The following is a 21,194-nucleotide window of genomic DNA, read 5'->3' as shown; positions in this document are numbered from 1 at the left end:
CTCTAAAACCGAACAATCAGAATATCAATTACATACTCAAATCACTAAGCCCGCACATAAATATAAACCAGATTTTTCTAACAGTTAGAAATAATCAACTGAATTACCTATGGAAATTAACTGATAGAAAGGTTTTTTTTTATGTAACTGCTATAGTATGTTTAAAGATTTAAAGAAAAATGAACAAAATGATTGAACAGATGGGGAATTTCAGTCACAAACTTAAAACTACAGAAAAGAACCAAATGGAAATTGTACCAAAAATTATTTTAAAATTATACTATTCTAAGTTAACAAAAGTTGGTCACTTTATTAAAAAAAGCCATTAAAATCAAAACACGTTGAGCCATCTGACAGAAAACTACTGGAAAGAAAAAAAATGTAGCAATCTAGTTTAAGAGCTGTAGAAAAGCAGCTGGAGAGATGGCTCAATGGTTAAGAGCACTGGCTCTTCCTCCAGAGGCTCATAACTGTAAGCAACACCAATTTCACGGGATCTGATGCTTTCTTCTGGTTCCTGCAAACACGGTGCACCAATGTGGGACACTGAGACACACACAGGAAAGAAACCCAAAACAACAAAACACCCACACACAGAAGAAAGAAAAGCTGAGGCAGAAATTTTAAAAACTAGAGAATTTCTAGATAAAAAACTATCAACTAAAAGATCCATGAATCCCAAGTAAAATTCTGGCTAAACCTACACATGAGCACAGTTTAATCAAATTTCCAAAGTTTAAAAATTAAGAATCTGCTCTTAATGAACCTACCGCTTAAAACTGAGCTATCAGACTGAGAAAATCGAACAATCTCAAGTCAGAGAAATTGACTTTAACATACCATTGCACAGAGAACTTGACTTTATAACATACCACAGTACCAGAGAACTTGACATTAACACACTACGGCCCCAGAGAACTTGACTTTAACACACCACGGCCCCAGAGAACTTGACATTAACACACCACGGCCCCAGAGAACTTGACATTAACACACCACGGCCCCAGAGAACTCGACTTTAACACACCACGGCCCCAGAGAACTCGACTTTAACACACCACGGCCCCAGAGAACTCGACTTTAACACACCACGGCCCCAGAGAACTCGACTTTAACACACCACGGCCCCAGAGAACTCGACTTTAACACACCACGGCCCCAGAGAACTCGACTTTAACACACCACGGCCCCAGAGAACTCGACTTTAACACACCACGGCCCCAGAGAACTCGACTTTAACACACCACGGCCCCAGAGAACTCGACTTTAACACACCACGGCCCCAGAGAACTCGACTTTAACACACCACGGCCCCAGAGAACTCGACTTTAACACACCACGGCCCCAGAGAACTTGACTTTAACACACCACGGCCCCAGAGAACTCGACTTTAACACACCACGGCCCCAGAGAACTCGACTTTAACACACCACGGCCCCAGAGAACTCGACTTTAACACACCGACTGAAAAACTAAAAAGCACAAGAGCCAGCAGGCTCAAATGAAGTCAGTGAAGTGCAAAGAGTTAGGGAACAAACTCTCGGTGGCCAGGGTGACAATGGAGTCTGATAGCTTGAGGCTGAGGTCAGCCAAGGATCGACCCCTAAAGCCACCTGTCTACCTCTTACAGCTATTGAGCCCTAGAACTCTGCAGAACATACCTCCAGAAGAGCAGTTAAATACTGGAGATCTTATAAATATGCTTGTACTGATATCAGTGCTGTGGCTGCTATCCACAATACCAACACACTTGGGAGTCACCTCCTAACCAGAATATCAGTCATTCCATTGGTTTCTACATGGAGAGTTTTAGATGAGCAAAAGATTCTGTCCAGAACATACATACATATATATATATATATATATATATATATATATATATATATATATATACACACACACACACACACACACTCTGGATGCCTACATGTGGCCAGCAGAGGTTCCCAATATACAAAGTTACTTGTATTTAATATTATCAACTTGACAGGCCTGAGAGCCACCTAGGAGCCTCTGTGCACTCCAGTGAGTGATTATTTGGATTAGGGTAGCAATCTGGCCATGTCTGTGGGGAATGTCTTCTTTTAAAAATATAAAAACAGCCCACCGAAGTCTATTTAGTATTGCTTTACGAAACTGTTGAGGACTGACCTTTTAGGGTTGGATAATCTATCAAGTGGCTCACATCTTGATTAGGTTGAGGTGGGAAGATCCATTCTAAAGTAGGTGGCACCATTCCTTGAGACTTGTCTCTGGACTACAAAGAGACACCTAGCTAAGTACCAGCAATTCATCTCGCTCTCCGCTTCCTGACATCACATGCAGTGTGATGAGCTGCCTCGAGATCTGCTGCCACGACTTCCCTGTCACAATGGACTGCACCCTCCACCTGTGAGCCACAACACACCTTTCCATCCTGAAATTGCTTTGTTAGTGTTTTACCACAGCATCCAGAAAAGTGTCTACTACATACTACAGAGAAGGCAAGTCTGTTGGGCAATGGGCAGTTTTGGAGCACAGGCTCACCATCAGCATGAACTACAGGAAAGACAACAGCTCGTAAACTCAAGCAATCCCAGCCTAGCCTGTATGCATAACCAGCAGTCTCCATCATCCAGAAAACAGGAAGACTACTCCATTCCTCCCTTCCTTCAGTCCTCCTTGGCATCTCCTTCTTCCTTTTTTTTTTTTTAACACTATACTTTTAGGAGTGTTTTCACCTGGTTTTATTAAAAAAAACTTCCCCCAAAACAATCTTTTTTCATTTTTTCTCTTCATACATTCATTGAAATTGTTCATTTTTTTCCATTATAGGGCAACCTTTTGATTTTCTGGATTTTCCCCCCCTTGCTTTCTTCTCTAGAAGAAAGGAAAGGTTCAGAATAATAACTTCAAACCACGAAAGTAAATAAGTGCAACCAAGACTGCTAAATCCTGAAGATTTAGCTTATTAAAACTGATGGAGAAATAAAAGCATTTAATGACAATTACAAACTACAGCTACTAAAGACCATCAAGCCAACACTGAAGACAAGACTTAAAGAAATAGTATACACAGAAGTAGGAGTAGTCTCAATCAGGATAGTACAGGGAAAATTTTTCTGGAAGCAATGAGATGGCTCAGTGGAAAACGGCACTTGTTGCCATGCCTGAGGACCTGAGTTTGATCCCCAGGACCCACATGGTAGAAGGAGAGAACCAAGTCCTCCACCTATTATCCGACTTTCACACTCAAGCTATGCCCTGACCACCCCCATTAATAACTGTAAAAAATAAAATAAATTAGCGCCCACTCTCAAAAACAGGAACTTTGTAAAAGAAATAGCTGAACAAAGGATAGGTAGGAAGAAATCCATCATGCCCAATACAGTGAAGCAACATATTAAGGTGGGAAAAAAATAATCTAACCAGTCAGAAATGCAACCAATAAAACTATAGAAATTAATAACCTTAAATATAAATGGATTCAACATATCAACACAGATGAAGACTTGCTGGTTGTATTAAAACATTATATACAATTATCTGTTGTTTCCAAAAAAAAAAAAACATTGATAAACATACCCACAGACTAAGTGTCAAAGGATGGAAGTCAATCTATTAGTGAAAAGAAGTCACATACAGGTGGCATCTATTCTGACATCTGACAAAACACACTAAAATCAAAACTGGTCTGAAGAGGAAGGTCACTCAATTTTAGTACAGCAATCATCAGGTTAGGAATGCTGCTCAGTTGGTCGAATGTGTGCATAGAATGTATGAAAGTCCAGGGTTCAGCTCATGCCTGTAATCTGAGGGGAGTATGAGGATCAAAAGTACAAGATCGACCTCAGCAACATAGTAAGGTCAAAGCTAACTTAGGCTACATGAAACCTCCTCCAACAAGGCCACATCTCTTAATTCTTCCTAAATATTCCATCAGCTCGGAACCAAACATTCAAGTAAATGAGCCAATGAGGGCCATTTTTACTCAAACCATCGCAGCTATTAAAAGAAATTAAAAACAACCTAAATGTCCACAAGTAATCCAACAAAGCCCCAGCATTCGGCATGAGAAACCTCCTTTTGAGCTGTTGTTGGTCAGGGGAATCAAAAAGACTTCCAAAACTACAGGCTATTGCCATTGCCATTCTTTATTGCACATAACTTGAAGGGAATGTTATAACTTCTTGGGAAATGTGTGTGTGTGTGTGTGTGTGTGTGTGTGTGTGTGACTTTTGTTTGCATTTGTTTAACTCTGTGAAGCTGTGTTACTGTGCCTGTCTAAAACACCTGGTAGTCCTAATAAAGAGCTAAACAGCCAATAGTGAGGCAGGAGCAAGGATAGGTGGGGCTGGCAGACAGAGAGAATAAATAGAAGAAGTGAGGAGGACACCAGGGGCCAGCCAGTCAGTCACCCAGCCACAGAGTAAGAGCAAAAGTAAGGTATACAGAAATAGAGAAAGATAAGAGCCCAGAGGCAAAAGGTAGTCGGTATAACTAAAGTTAAGAAATGCTGGCAAGAAACAAACCAAGCTAAGGCCAGGCACTCATAACTAAAACTAAGCCTTGTGTGCGATTTACTTGGGAACTGGGTGGTGGACCCCTCAAAAAAGCCAAAAGAGACCAAAAAGCCAAAAAGAGTAAAACTTTGCATTACACCCTCTACTGAAGACACCACATACTTTGAACATGGAACTTGGAGGACTGAGCTGAAACTGACCTGGACACTCATCTCTGAGGACTGGCTCTCATGGCATCTCAAAACTACGCAAGCTGCCATGGAGAAAAGCAACCAACAGTCCTACCCAGCTGTAAAGCCTACGGACAACAGCAGTGAGCAGTCTGCAATATTTGAATCCCCAAGAGTGCAATAGTGCCATTTATATCTTGGGCACAAGCAATAGCTAGCTGTCTAATTGAACTTAAGTCTGTGTAATAGGAGAGAAAGAGAGGGGAAAGTAAAGACAACCAACCAATCTGAACGGGATAAATGACTGTCAGTTAATATTCAGAAGAGGGACAGTAATAAAAACAAAGGGAGACAACCACCCAGACAGGTATCAAAAGAGACAAATTCCAAGACACACATAGAAAGAAGTACGGAGTTAAGAAGAAGACAACCACAGCTAGTCACCTTGCCAGTGGCTGCGCAAGGTTCAAAGCTTAAATGCATTAGGGCTTTTCAGCACCTCCTTGGTAGACAGCAGCTTATTTTCCTTGATTCATTATTGACAAAATTGTATTAAGCAACTTCCTTTTGAGGGAGGTGAGTGTGTGTATGAGAGTTTTCCTTCTGTTCTCTAACTAGTACTAGTTAGTTTATATTTTGACCCTTAGCTAGCTATTTCTTATATCTGAAATGCTCTTACTTTAGACTTTCTCTAGATGATTCTTTATGGCACAATCTCAAATGACTGCCTATTTAAATAACCCGTACCCCTCCCAACCCAGGCTACTTTCTATCCTATCATCAGCTGCTGTTTTTTCCCTATAAAATTCCTTAATCTATGGAACTCATCTTGATTACTAACAAACTGCTGTATGCTTACAGCTGGGAAGACTGTCTCTAAGACAGAGGGATGTCCTTTTCTCACTGGATTCTCAGGGCCTAGAATATGGTATATAGTAAGTTTTCAAAACACTTGAGTGCACACAAAATGAATGTAAAAACATGTTCAATATTATAAGAGATTAATTTCCTTAGAAATTGCTCAATGCATACCCTAGCATGGGTCACACTAATGTGTTTACGCTATTCAAATGTACCGAACTAGAAACTTGGTTTTAACTCTTTGGAGATCAAATCTTAATTCAATTGGGATTTAACCCCAAAGTAGCTGGGGTTGGGTGGGGTAAGGGTTATTTAAATAGGCAGTCAAGAAATATGCTTTGAGAAAAGCATTTCAGATATAGGAAATGGCTAAGGATCAAAAACGTAAACTAGCTGGTACTGTTCAATTGAGTTAAGCTATTTTTCATGGATAGATTTTTTTAATATGATGTATACTCAATGGTCACTATATAATATACATGCAAATGACCACAGTATTCAGGCTTTTCATCTTAAATTAGTAACCACAGCCTAGCATTTTAGTATATATGTATCCCATGTGTTGCTTAAAAAACAAAAACTAAAATTGTTTATGTCTAAGGAAGCATGAAAAAAAAATTGAAGCTTTCATTAACTAACATTCAATAAACTGAAAGCCTTTGGAAGTGTTAACATGAAACAGCAACTGAACCCATTCACACATTTCTAGAAAAGTGTTCTTAGAAAGAGGCAGATTTGTGGAAACACAGCACATTTCATACAGTGAAGCTTCCACATCACCGCTAATTTTAAAAACTTACCCACTTGGTAAAAACATGAATATCTATTATATTGGAGGCACTATTTTTGAGAGTAGAATTAAAGCAAAGAATAGGTCATATAAAATTACAAACTATAAACAAAGAAACAAGGTTTACTAGCCGCAAACCTTGAGGCCTTCTATGTTCTTTGTCTTTTGCTCTAATTCTACATTTTAATACCCGGTTATATAACATAGAAAGGGGAAAATAATTGTCACCAAAATGTGCTACTACCAAATTTTTACCTCCTCCTACCCCAATTTTACTGAAAACTACTACAAAATGATGGGCACAAATTATTTAACAACTTAGTGGCAATCTAAATGAACTCTTGTCAATCTGGCAAGTTGACCAACTTAAAAAGCTGTAATAAAAACAACAAAATATTTTCTACCATCCAGGAAAACAAAACCAAGCCAAACCCCAAACCAAAATAAGCACTTAAAGACAGTACAAATACAGAATAGTTGGCTATAATCTGTTAAATGAAAACTATTGGACAAGCAGTTTGCTGCAAGAAGATAACACACAGCACAAACACTTTGGATTTATTACTAACAGACTGATACATATTTTCATACTAGAACTGTCTTTAAAATAGCAAAAGAAATTTTACATAAATCCAAATAAATAAAATATTATCAACCCTAATTTAATGAGAGCCAAAGTGACAATATAATAACATGCAAGAGTTTGAAATTCTTAAAAGCAAGTGTCCAGTCCTATTCAAAATCTCCATACACAGCAGGTAGTAAGGCAAGAAAAGAACAGACACAGTTACTCTCCTGAAGAAACCACAATGGGAGCTGTTACACAGACCTCGCACACTCCAGGTCTATGCATTCACCATGTTGTGGCTATTAACAGTTTAAACCTTTACTGTATTTTGCTAATTGGTGCATAGAACTTTAAAGCTTTTGTAAGATAAACCATTCCAGTCAGTTCAATTCTTCAGTATTGTTCAAGTGTTCTAAGTAGGAACAAAGAAGAAAATAATCTGCTTTAATTGCTGAAGAATCACAGATAATAGAGGTGGCTGAATACAGTAGACGAGAGACCTTTTGTTCTCCCATCCATTTAGTATAGCTATTCTCTAAGTTTTAATGATTCTTGTCTCTACATTAAAAACTAGTATTTTTAACATTTCCTTTGTAACACTTCAAAAGTGTAAGTTTCATACAGTCTAATGATATGTTAGAAAAACATTTTTGGAAATGTATTTTGGAAATAAAGTTCTGCATTTATAGATATGGAATTATAACTACAAAAATTATACATAAGCAATGTGACTTAATGATCATTATTGTTAAATGTTAGCTGTACTTCCTTTAAGACTGTCAGGCCATGAAGAGCAGAAACATTTCTAATTTAACTCTATTTAGACAAAATTTCAATAAATGTCACTGTATGTTTTACAAACAAACAAAAACTATTTTCATATTAATTCCTAAGCTTAGGTGTGTATATATATCACAATTCAAATATGAAATGCAATAATCTTATAAACATATAAACAATCACATTCTATGATTATTACATCACCAATAAACCCATGCAAACAGCACAGAAACTTTTCTTCTAGTTTAACCCTAAAAACATGTCTCATTACTTGAGTCTTTGATATTCTTCAAAATAATGGCCACACATCTATAATAAATACTAGAGAAGCAGACTGAGGGTGGTTACCTCACTTCCATAGAATTATAATCACTACCTCTGCAGTCTTTATGGCTACTCATCATTGTTTTCAGTATCTAAGGTAACAGTTCATAGGGAAATGCAGTCTAAAATACTATCGTTCTTTTTAAAATTTAAATGATATTGCGAAGAAACATTTACAGTCAGCCAGTCAGCCAATGCCTTTTCTTTACATTTTAAATTTAACAGTCCTATTTACTTGAAGCAACATTATCTAAATTTACTGAAAGAAAGAGAAAAACCCACATGCTAAACTGCCACCATGGTAGGCTCACAGAGACTGCTATTCTTTGATGTAAAATGAAATACTACTTAGTGAATAAAACATTTAAAAGAAAAAAAAACTCTTGTCTACCCTTCAAAGAGACACATCCTTTGACCCAGTGCTCAAGACTAAAGCCTTGAAATGTTGCAAAAGAATGTGTGTGCATGAAGTGCAGACAAAACAGACACTTGAGATGCTAGAAGGCTGCATAGCCTAACTGCAGACACTACTTACAATCTGGCAGAGATAGCGCTGCCATCTCCAAAGGAGAGTAATCTCGCCAAAAGAAAACTAAGCGTAACAGGGGAAGGGAGCACACGGTCAAGGGAAAGGAAAGCTTCAACTGCGCTTTATCTTTCTGTGCAGGTCACTGTTACTGGTCAATTCTAAATCTAACTTTATAAATCTCACTCATGAACTTATAGTACGCAAGAGGAAAAAAACCAACACAAAACACTTGTATAGTATATCTTCTTGTTTTACTTTTGAAGGTTTGCAAAAAGATTATTCAATTAAAATTTATTAAACCAAGTTGAAGTCATGAGGATATTTAAAACAAAGCAACAAAAAATTTCTACAAATATAAGTTGCTACTTAAATACATCTAAAACAGTAATATTAAAATCTCATCAGCTAGATTGCAGCTAGTGTCATGTGGATACTATCAAATAGCAACAATTTATAGCAAGCAGTGAACAGCTTTAACTGGTATTTTATTGCAATTTGTAAGGAACTTAATAAAATACTACAAAACGGCAAAACCTAACTATTTTTCACATTTACTTTATTTTTAATAAAAATAACAGTGGAAACTAAAAATGTCCAAAACACTAGCATTTTACATTAGTAGTATTATACTATAAAGACATTTCTCCAGAAAGCTTTGAAATGACAGCTGCCTTTCCCAGTCCTGTACCCCTCAAAAAAAAAAAAGATGTCAGATTTATAAATTACTAAAAGCTTCCTATTTCATAGGCATTTAAATTGAAGATACATGTATAACCATAAAACCTTCATAAAAGTTAGAAGACAGGTGGCATTAAGTAGTTTATGGACAAGACAATGAATCAATAAGTGAAAAATACTTCAACTGTCAGGATACATACAGAAGCGTTATGTGTGGTATGTGACAATGCTCCACGAGCACTTGGTGAAAAAAGGAAAGATGACACCAACAGTTTCCATAAAACTAATGTACTAGTTTCAACTGTTAGAGCTTACTGCATAGTACTTTCATTAAGACCAGAGACTACTCCGACAAGAACTCTTTTTCTCTTTGTAGTCACAGTTGTAAGAGTAGTAACTTGTTAATAAATGTTGACATATAAGTAATCAGCACACTAAAATGGATACTAAAATGATTAAAAAGCAATTAAAAGGATAAGTAATTCATGCTTTGGTTATTTAGGGAGAACAACTACTCAAAATCTTTAAGGAATGTTAAAGATTGACATTCTCTATTGTAAAGTTAAAGGGAAAATAAAAGGACAACATGTTCACAGACACGGGTGTTCATTAAATTCACTGACAGGAGGCTGAGGAGGGGAAATGTGCCTTTCCACTGATACTCAAAAGCAAGGGCACTCTTCCTCCAACCTCACAGCCAGCTCCTCCTCTAATAGAAACCAAGGCCAGAGCAGCCATTTGCAAGCTTTCCTCACATCTGTGTGAAGGAGCACATACTTGCACTTGATAACGGTGCAACCCACAAAAAAAGGATTTTTAAAAGACTGTACTCCTAAACATAACTTTCGAAGATTATTTTAGGATATTCTGAATATCTGTTATTTGAATTTTCATCAGTGAAAAGATTAATTCGAAGTTAAACTCAATAAACAAGGAAAGACTTCTTAGGAGTTATCCTTAAAGTTTCACCACACCCAAATATGAAAGTCTTTATTAATAGTAATCCAGGGAAACAATTTCACTTCCAGAAGACTTTGTTCTATAACAATTCCATCATATATAGATCTAAAATGAAAGATGGTTCTTTATAATAGAATAATGTTAGCAGACATTCAATGCCTTAAGGACATAGTGGGGGGAAAAAGGACAGTGCATGATGTCGATATACAACTGGTACTCTGGGGGAAAACATTTCTTTGCACTTAGGATACTAACATTCATAAAACACTACACAGATTCCTTAATTTATACTCTCTATAGCAAATTCTGCACATAAGAAGCACTGTTAAAACTTCATTTGAATCAGAGAACAACAGATAATAGTAATAATAATAACAATAATGATAATATTAAACCATCTACGCACAAGCTGGAAGAAAAGAAACTTGTCTGGGTAAGAGTTCACATAATGCATTTCTAGTGCTCCATGAAATCCACTTAAAGATGTATGAGATCTAAATTTTAAGAGGTCCTTCAAGAACTGCTGTACCTAAAAGAGGCACAATACTTGCCACCACACCCTGCATGCACCACATTTGTAGTGGTACAAGAAAAGCTGACAACAACTTAAAGAGGTTCAGTATAACTGCAACATACTCAAGATGATAAACTACCAGGAAATCATTCAAAGCCCTGAGACATTTCACCCAAATAAAAGATACAGGGGATGACTACTGTTATTGTCTCAAGATTTTGTTATACTCTTAAATATTACTGGAATTCACAGATATTTTGTTTACATAAGCTATAGCTATAGCATTTATTATGTGATATATTTTAAAACAGTAAAATTTTAATATACACTTGAGATATAGTTACATTTTTGAAGCTATCTTTAATAGATATATAACTTAATAGGAGGCAGATGAATTCTGACACCTGTTGATATATTCTAATAGCAGGTGCTTTGGTTGTAATACATGAAAACAATGCATTTTCATATAGACATTAGTCAGAGAACCAATTCTTTAATAATGCTAATAGCTCCATATCTTGTTATAACTCATTGTGTTATCTTTACATTCTTACCTATGAATCATCATGTATTGGTTATACTATTTCATAGAAGTATATATATATATGCATATATATATTCAAAATATATATTCCAGCATATTTCATTACCACATTTTTAAAAAATCGCATTTGTTACTGTAAATTCCAATTACATTGAAAGCATCAAATTTAATTAGGTCAGCAGCAGAACCCAAATCTATAAAAATTACAATTTTCAGGATAGCTCAGTCAGTATAGTTCTTGCCAAGCAAGCAAGAGAACCTCAGTTCACTCCTCAGCAACAATGTGAAAAGCCATGTGCTTGTAATTTCAGCAGAGGAAGGGTGGAGACAGGAGAATTTCTGGTACTTGTAACCAGCTAACATAATCAAATTAGCAAAAGAGCTTATCTCAAAACACTGGTGGGCAGTCCCCAAGGCCATGCCTGAGAGCCACACATGAAACCACACCTGAGGCTCACTCCCCAACTTCTGGGCCACTTTCATACAGTCCAACCCACAGGCATCCATATATGCACACCAAAAGTGTGTTTTAACTAAAATATAATTCAGCCAGGTAGTGGTGGTTCATGCCTTTAATCCCAGCACTCAAGAGGCAGAGGTAGATGGATCTCTGTGAGTTTTAGGCCAGCCTGGTCTACAAAGCTACACAGAGAAACCTGTCTCAAAACAAAAACAAAAAGCAACAACAACTGAACAAAACAAAAACTAAAATAGAAATGTAATTTTCATGTAAAAGCTCAAGTTTACCATGGACTACATTTTCTTGATGTTGGTAGGTTCATTTTGGGAAAATGTCTGCCAAATGTTCCTGACCAAATAATAGCCACAGTCTGTTATCTAAGTTATACATAAAAAGTGGCTAATTTCATCTGCAACAACAGTAAAGCAAACATGGTTTTTCCTAAGGACAGCCACTCTGCTCTGATGAGGAACAGAAATACTCTACCCACATTTTTGTTTTACTACCTGGAGCATAAGATGTGTACACAGGGTTAAAATATAATTTCTTACAAAATTTTCACTGTTTGTTTCCTCACATAAACTAGTTCTTGTATTTCATATGTTGACTGCAAAGAACAGAAAAATTTAATGACCAGTAACACCCCTTTGATTGTTCAGGTGTTTTTTTTTTCTTTTTGTAGATTGTTAACACAATGAGAAGGGAAATTAAAGATGGTGTAATTATGAAAATAATTCACTTCTAAAGAAGCTGTAGGCACACCTGAAACCATCCTTTAAGAAGGTCTTAATTTAACAGACCCAAAAGCTGGCAGAATTCAGTATACAGAGGGCTGACCTATCGACTATGGCATGCCCTACATATGATTTGGGAAGACCTTAGAACAACTGACACAATGTTATTTTTTACTTAAAACTTAAGAAGTTACCTTCATATCTTTTTGAAAACTGATAGTTTAAAAACAGGAAAATGTGCTACTGTTACTGTACAGTTCTGTGGATTCTTGTTTATTTCACAAATCAACAGAAATATGGATTTTGACAAGAGGAACACTATCTCAATCAAGAAAAGTTAACATAAATTTCCTCATTTTTTTGAGATTTAATTCTTCACGATCCACATCCAGCCCTGCTAACCACTAATAAATTTCTTATTCCTAGAGTTTTCCAGTATCTAGAATATCAAATAAATGGAATTACACAGCATATAGCCTTTGAGGCTAACATAAGTGATGTATATATTTTCTGGATATAATTTCCATTAAATACATTTAACAAATATATTTTACCTATCTGTATCTTATCATTTTCTTTTTTTCTCTTAAAATACCTCTTTGAAAATTTTTGTTACATTTTAATTCATTGTGTGTGTGTGTGTGTGTGTGTTTGTGTGCATGCACACAAGGGCCACAGTCTCAGGTGATGGTTATAGGACAATTTGTAGATATTGGTTCTCTCCTTTCAACACACAGGCTCAAGGGATCAAATTCAGGCTTGGTGGCAGGCAACTTGATCCACTGAGCCATTTTACTAGTATCTGTCTTACATTTTTTAAGCACATTTTTAATTGTGAGAAAGTATAGTTATAACTTTTTAAAATCGTGAACTGAACACTAATAGTATCACATCTAAAATAGTTTGTCTAATCCAAAGCTACAAAGATTGTCTCCTTCATTTTCTTTTAGGAATTTTATATATTTTAGTTTGAAGTTTAGCACCATAAGTTTATATTTAGAACTAGGGAGTTACATTTGTGTATGGCATAGGTATGCAGTGGGTTGTTTTGTTTGTTTTCATTTTACATAGAAGGGTAGAATTTTCTCATCTTAAGAGACTATACTTTCTGCTTAAGAAAGAGCTTTTTTGTTTTCTTGAACTTTTGTTTGTTTGACTATCGAGGCAGGGTCTCACATAGCCCAGGATGACTTCAGTCTTACTATATAGCCAAGGATGATCTTGAAATCCAGAAACTCCTGGCTCCACCTTCTAAACATGGGACCTGTAGGCTTGTACAACCAACCCACTTAAGAGATAACTTTCTAATTCATTAGTAATATGAGCAGAAGCCTAAAAAGAAAACGAGGATCAATTAACTGGAACTTTTTCAGTCAGAGAAGCAATTATTTAGTTCACTAAAAGGAAAATGATTAGAGACTATCTTCCAGTTTCCTCCATTAGACTCCCCTTAGATGTGTGCTGAGGTTCAGAAGCTCTCCTTCATGTCTAGCCTACAACCCTGAATCCCTTATAGTTCAGCTTTGATCTATTCTACTTACTAGAGTTTTCTGTAAGATTTCTCGGGGGGAAATGTTAAACATTTTTTTAATTGAAAATAACTAGATTCTGTAGACTCAGTAGGTGATATTTAAAGTTATCCTCTGGTGTTGAATTCCTAGGATCCATTTTCAGAAACCAGAAATAGCCCACTAAAATGGATCTGAACTAAGTTAGTTCATGCCCTGAGTTCTTAGTCATCATCTGTATTATTTTAAAAATTATATTGCATATGAATACCTATGCACTTATATGGCTACCCATAAAAATCATGATAAGGGCCAACTTCGTTAATTTCAATTAAGAATCTAGCTTTCATCTAATTTAAGGTCTAAATATAACTATGATATCTAGTATGGGGTAGTTAATAAAGATAGCATACAAGGGATGAGAATGTAGCACTAAGAATACTCCAAGGGCTGGAGAGATGACGCAGCAGTTAAGAGTATTTGTTGCCTGTCCAGAGTTCTATCTGGCCTCTGTGGGCACCCTCCCCACATGGTAAAAGCATGTACACACACACACACACACACACACACACACACACACACACACACACACACACACACACACACACCCCAATCTAATAAATTGTTTTTTGGTTTTTCAATACAGGGTTTCTCTGTTGTCCTGTCCTAAAACTCACTTTGTACACTAGGCTGACTTTTAATGTGGCGATCCATCTACTTCTGCCTCCTGAGTGATGGGATTAAAGATATGGAGGCACCCAGCATAATAAATTGTTTTATATTACTTTATATTAGCTATATTCTTTATATTACTTATAACAGCAACATTAAAGTGATAGTTCCACATTCTTAGAAATATTCAAGGGATTTACTTTACATTCTGAGATGCTTTCATCATTAGTGTTGTATAACAATCTTCTTTTGCTCAAAATGCAAACTTAATAATGGATTCTAAATACCCTCTCTGTGTTTGTAAATGTTCTTCTTAGTCCATCATCCCATTATGCTATGTATTTAGCCCTTCTTCAAAAGCTATGTGGGAACAAAATACGAAAATCTAGAAGTATTTTGTTACCTATTAGATTACTAAGTGCTATAATTTAAATAGCTAAAGTCTAATTTTGGGGTTCGGTCACCCATATTGAATATTACTTCAACTGTGACTATGTGCAAGAACTCAGCTGACACCTGCTAGAACACTGTCCTAGCATTTGACTGACATACTTCAAGAAAAGTAACAGTGCTGGGGAGAAATGTATATAGAGCAAAATCAATCAGCAGCATACAACTGATTTTGTGGCATGTTACTCAAAAGCATCACACTAAATATCTCAATGGTTTGTTTAGAGCAATGGCTCTCAATTTTCCTACTGCTGTGACCCTTTAATACAGTTCCTCATGTTGTGATAACCCCCAACCATAAAATTACTTTCATTGCTATTTCATACCTGTACTTTTGCTACTGTTATGAATCATAATGGAAATATCTGATATGCAGGATATCTGATATGCGACACCTGTGAAAAAGGCTTATTCAACCCTCCCAAAGGGTCTCTACCCACAGGTTGAGAACTGCTGGTTTAGAGTAATAAGTAAATTGGTTGATTCTTTAAAATAGAAAGAACTAGGAAATACTATTAATAAACTATAAAATTTAAATAAACAATAATACTGTAACAATAAGCTATTCTCTGTGTTTTAATGAGAGGGAAATTAAAACACTAGTGCTGTCATTAACTAATGATTACAATACATGTTACAAGAAAGACATGTCCCTCTTACACACAACTGCCTTGTTTCTTTTGTTCTTAACTAAAGACGTGTATTTGATTATATTTCTAAAATGAATACATGGCGAGTGAATAAAGACTGGGGTTAGTACAAAGCATCTGGATAGGGGAACAGGAATTCTGTATGCAACAACAACAACAAAAAAAAGAATACAGACTATTCTATAAACAAATGGCACAAAACAAACCTAGACAGAAAGAAGGAACTAAATCACGCAAGGCCTTGAAGGCCATCAGGACTTTAAAGTTAACTGTCAGGGCAATAGAAGCTGCCAAAGGATTATGCACAAGAGGTGGCAAAACCAACATATCACACACACACACACACACACACACACACACACACACACACACACACACACACACACAAAATCATTGGGTGTAGTAGCGCATGCCTTTAGTTCCAGCACTCAGCAGGCAGAGGAAGATGGATCTCTGCGAGGCCAGCATCGTCTACAAATAAAGTTCCAGGACAGCCAAGGCTGTTACACAGAAAAACCCTGTCTCAAAAACACAAAACAAAAATCTATCCTGACTATCCTGGGAAAAATGAATCAGAAGGAGATTAAAATACAAGGGGGGAGGGATGGGATGACATCAACATGTCTACCAAGATGATGGCAGTGTCAACAGACAGACAATTTGACTAAAAACCAGTTAGCCTGAGGTCTAAGACAGGAATTTTCCAAACTAACTTTTTATTTATCGATCTATTATCTTTAGGAGTATAAATAGGAATTTCAGGATGGCTTGTTTGGATTGTGCTTATAGGTTCAAAGTCAGTGATAAAAGATTACATCATGACACTCTTTCCTTCAAAGCTCTTCAAGAGCATCTTGGATCTAGCCTGTGCTCACAGACCTGTAAAGAGACCCAACTTCACTTGAAAGCCATTCATTCTGTTTCTCCATCTCCTTCATCTGATTCCTCAGCTCCCACCCTCCGAGGGTGGGGGGCACAGGGGTCAAAGTCCAGTGAAAATCAGGGTTAAACCCCCAACCCACCCACCCCCTAGGGAGCTATGCCACATGCTCAGGACTGCAAAAAAAAAAAAAACAAAGATTACATCATCAGATCATCAGAAAGGGAGTGGTGGTGCTGGGGTAGAGCTCAGTGTTGAGAGCATGCATAGGAGTGGGTAATTAAAAGACACTTGGATTTAATCATAAACCACATAATAAATGAAATGCATACTTATTCTACTATTATATGTTTGTGCCAGTAGTCTTGAGAACCTTACAAAAATTGTGCTATTGTATCATCTAAGCCTTTATATCAAGCTGCATCTGAACACTGAAGATATTTTTAAATGATAGCTGCCAAATTTTATTGACTGATGATGGAAACATTATTCATTGTTGTTAGCTGTAATTTAACTCATTCATATGCAGAAATGCTGTTTATAGGCACACAGACAGACAGTGACATTAACACTGCATGGTTCTACAAAAACCCAATATATTTAATTTAGAAAGCACTTGTATCATATAACTCAAGTAGAAATGTAACTTAGCAAATTTAAAAACAATGTACTTATTTCAAAATAAGACTTTCAATTACTACTCATAAGGATTTCAAAAATAGAAACCTTTAATTTCTTACTATTTGTATATGATAGTTTACATATAATAGTCAATTTTTTACGTTATTGTGAAAATCTTAAGGTTTGTGTAGAACTTTCCTAGAAGAACTCAGAACACTATACTGAATAATCTATTGTACAAAACAACCCCAATAGCAGATTCATAGCAGCATGTTGTACGAAATCCTTACCAATTTTTCATCAACTGTTATAAGCTGTGTGTCTTGAGTTTGGTTCTGTGCCAGCTTCCATGTGGATGTGCTCAACAACCTGCAGTGCAAGACTTAGAGTTAAAGAATGATCTCTGCCATCAAGAGAGAAGCAGACAGACTTACATAAACATGCTGCTTTAACAGTATCTGTCTTCTTAAAAATAAAATGAAAGGAAAGAAAGAGAAGACGGCACAAAAGCCCTTTTACTCCCCAATTAGTTCTGTCTGCTGAGTTTTTGGCAAACTCTCACTTTGACAGTTCACAACAGGCGGCACTTTATGTCAGTCTACAGACACTCTCACAAAAAGACCACCAATGACAAGTACTGGACTGCTCTCTATGAGGGTACAGTGGTTGGTTTGTCAAGACGAGGCGAAAACATGCAAAACAGTATCAACTGTTCTGGAATGCCAATTCCTAAATGATGGCATCAAGGAAAGGGGGGGGGGGCTCAGTTATAAGAACAAGCTTCTTCATTTCACTCTAAATCTAGAAGCAATTTAGATAGAAATTATTTGTATGATTACTTATGTGTTATTAGTCCAGTCTACTGTCTGGTTCACAAAACTGAAAAAAGGCCTGAATATTAAAACAGAAATATTAAGTTGGAATTAGGCACAAAAATCAATCCCTTTCATGACTTCTTTTGCCTCTGACATAGGTCTCACATACTCTAGCTAGCCTTGGACTCCCTATGCAGATAAGGATGTCCTTCAGCTTCGAGTATTCTTGCCTATACCACCATGTCAGTTTATGTGGTGGTGGGGACTGAAGCAGAGTTTCTGCCTACTCGGCAGGCATTCTACAGACAACTGGGCTACACACTCCAGGCCCACAATTTAAATTTTTTTTAATAAGAAAAACTTTTAAGACTTGCTATATTGCAATGAGATCAAAGGATTCTAACTTTTTCCAGGTTTGGGTGTTTTAAATTTCCAAATAGGCAAGACCAATACACTGAACAGGGATAATTCCCAAGCTTTCTAAGATTTAGAAGCAAAAAATAAAAGCAGGGAAAGAACATCAGCATTTATCTATTTATACATGACCAGTAAGTAAATGAAAAATGTTCAAGGTTACTAAGAATTAAATACAACAAACTACTTCTTCATATTCACTAGGATAATAATGTATAAACAGACCATACTCATTGACAGGCACATAGGGAAACTGTAATCTCTGTGGAATATAAGATGGTACACAACTGTGCAAAATAATGTGGTGGTATCTTTAAAAAAATTAAACACGGAATTATCATTTGATATAGCCATCCATTACTAAGAATATGCCCAAAAGAATGGCAGTGTTGTCTTGAAATCTTTATACAGCAGTGATCCTAACAGTGGTTAAAAGCTAAAAGACACCATTGAGGATCACATAACCATTTACTTTTTTGTTACTGAACTGATCACATTCCCAGATATCTAAAGTATTAATCTTAATTGTTGACCAAAGGATAAATCTCTGCCAGCTATGTCTGTAATTATCAGCTATCATTATTAAAGTATACAACTCATTCACGCACGTGTGTGTGTGTGTGTGTGTGTGTGTGTGTGTGTGTGTGTGTGTGTGTGTGTGTAAATTAGGAGAGAGAGAGAGACAGAGACAGAGACAGAGAGAGAGAGACAGAGAGAGAGACAGAGAGAGAGAGAGATACTGGATATTGAGAGGACTTATTTCTAACCCTGGCTTTACATTTTACTTGCTCCCTGTGAGGAAAGCATTTAATCCCTGTTTCCAGATGTTATTCTTTCTGTTTTTAAGCTGAGGAGTTGACAGCTCTAACACCTCTAATAATGAGTCTATGATTCTAATAAGTGCAAATGTGTATGCTTCTAATTTGTTTGAAGAATTCTCTGTGTAATAATAAGTCTCTATATAATAACTCATGAGATGATATTTTCTTTAAAAATCTGCAGTTACAACTTTAAATTTCCTAATTCATATCTTCATGGATGAACACTTGGGTTATTTTGCAAAAACAAAACAAAAAAACAAAAGACATCAATGTAAATGCTTTTGTGAGGACATAGAATTTTAGTTCATTTGGGAAAATACCTATTAAAGAGTTGCTGATCTTTTCCACACTGCTTTCTAACAGGGTTGGATGACCACACATTCCCACTATTTTTCTATTCTTGCTAGTATTTGACTATGATCATTACTCTAGCTATTAGCCATTCCAATAGGTAAACAGTGCTGTCTCACTGTTCTTAGCAACTTGCCCCACATTCTAGATGAGCTATTTTTAATTTTTTATTTATTATTACTGTATATGTGTAGGACAGTACATGAGCCACGGCACACATGCAAAAGTCAGAAGTCAGAGAACAACTGTATGGACTTGACTATCTCCTACTGAGATAGCTCCTTTACTGAGATCACTGGTCTTTATGGAACAAGTGTCTTTTCTACCATCACCACCCCTTTTTTCAGGCAGGGTTTTGCTACATGGCCCAGGATGGCCTCAAAATTGCCATTGCCATGCTCCTGTCTCAGCCTTCCTAGAGGTCTGAGACAGGAGCCTATGCCACCATGCCTTATTGTCTTCCACATTATTTGTGAACTGCAGACAGTTATCTTTCAAGGATGAGTGAATGCATTGGAAATATTTCTTTCATGCTGTAGTTTGCTTTTCATTCTCTTTAGAGTACACTTCACAGGACAGAAACCTATTTTACTTTTTTGAGACAAGGTCTCACTCTGTAGCTCTTGCTTAAACTCACAGAGTTCAAGACAGGCCTTGAATTCATAGAAATCCACCTATCTCTGACTCTGGAATGCTAGGAATTAATAGTGTGCAAAACCAATGTACTTGACTTCCTTCATCAGTGGTTTATAGTCCTCTTCATTTAGATTTTCTAAATTCTGGGATGCTTAATTGTTTTGGCATAGCAACTTGCCAAAGCAGAATCAAGTCCTGATCTCAATCAAGCTTTCAAGTAGTTGAGAATACAGGCACATGCCACAACAACCAGCTTATAACTTCTTATTTTAATGTGTCAAAGCATATACAACAGAGCAGACAAACTTCCCTGCCAAAATCTACTCAAATTGCAGAAAGAAAGAAAGAAAGAAAGAAAGAAAGAAAGAAAGAAAGAAGGAAGGAAAGAAAGGAAAAGAAAAAAAAGGCTACTAGAACTAAACAACTGAATACTGAAATGGTCTACACACTGTGTGTTTGTGTGTCTCCTTTGGTATCAGCAATATTTTTTAAAATTTCTACAAATAATTGAATACAGCTTTATAAACATTAAAACTAAGCTAGTAATTTCAAAACCAGAACTTATTTGTTTGTTGGTCTTGTGTATGTAATAAAATTGTTAATCTTATAAGAACCTACAAAGAATTAATCCTCAGCCTTTTGATTAGAACCCATTGTGCTTGTTTTCAACTGAAATTTTTTCAAATGTTTTAAATGACTGAAACAATTTTGCTCAAATCGTACCAAAAACAATCTGAATAAGAGTAAACTTCTTGACCCAAAGTACAAATAATACCCCTACTTTGAAGCAAATTAATCATATCAACTAAAAATAATTTGGTCAGTGGCCCCCTATCTGCTGTGACAATTAAAAAATGTGGCTCCAAATTTCTTTGACACTCCACTTTGCCACTAGCAGCTGGAGGCCATGTCCCTCCTCAGTGAGCTCAGTGCTACTTGTTCAGAAAAATGAAGCTATGTAT

At 36.4% G+C, this 21,194-nt stretch overlaps 1 protein-coding gene across 2 annotated transcripts in view; it reads right to left on the bottom strand.

The window, feature by feature from the left end:
* Ndufs4 (NADH:ubiquinone oxidoreductase subunit S4) overlaps positions 1-21,194 on the bottom strand; it is a 93,798-nt gene that overhangs the window by 38,522 nt on the left and 34,082 nt on the right. For both annotated transcript variants that reach the window (XM_021234509.2, XM_005082769.4), the window contains exon 2: positions 17,486-17,564. In XM_021234509.2, the coding sequence (XP_021090168.1) occupies positions 17,486-17,564 (79 nt within the window). The remainder of the gene's footprint in view (positions 1-17,485; positions 17,565-21,194) is intronic.

This window comes from Mesocricetus auratus, unplaced genomic scaffold (genome assembly GCF_017639785.1).
Source record: "Mesocricetus auratus isolate SY011 unplaced genomic scaffold, BCM_Maur_2.0 Super-Scaffold_100020, whole genome shotgun sequence".
NCBI classification, from domain to species: Eukaryota; Metazoa; Chordata; class Mammalia; order Rodentia; family Cricetidae; genus Mesocricetus; species Mesocricetus auratus.
Note: the sequence above shows the minus strand (reverse complement) of the source record. Positions and strands in the feature narration are given on the sequence as shown.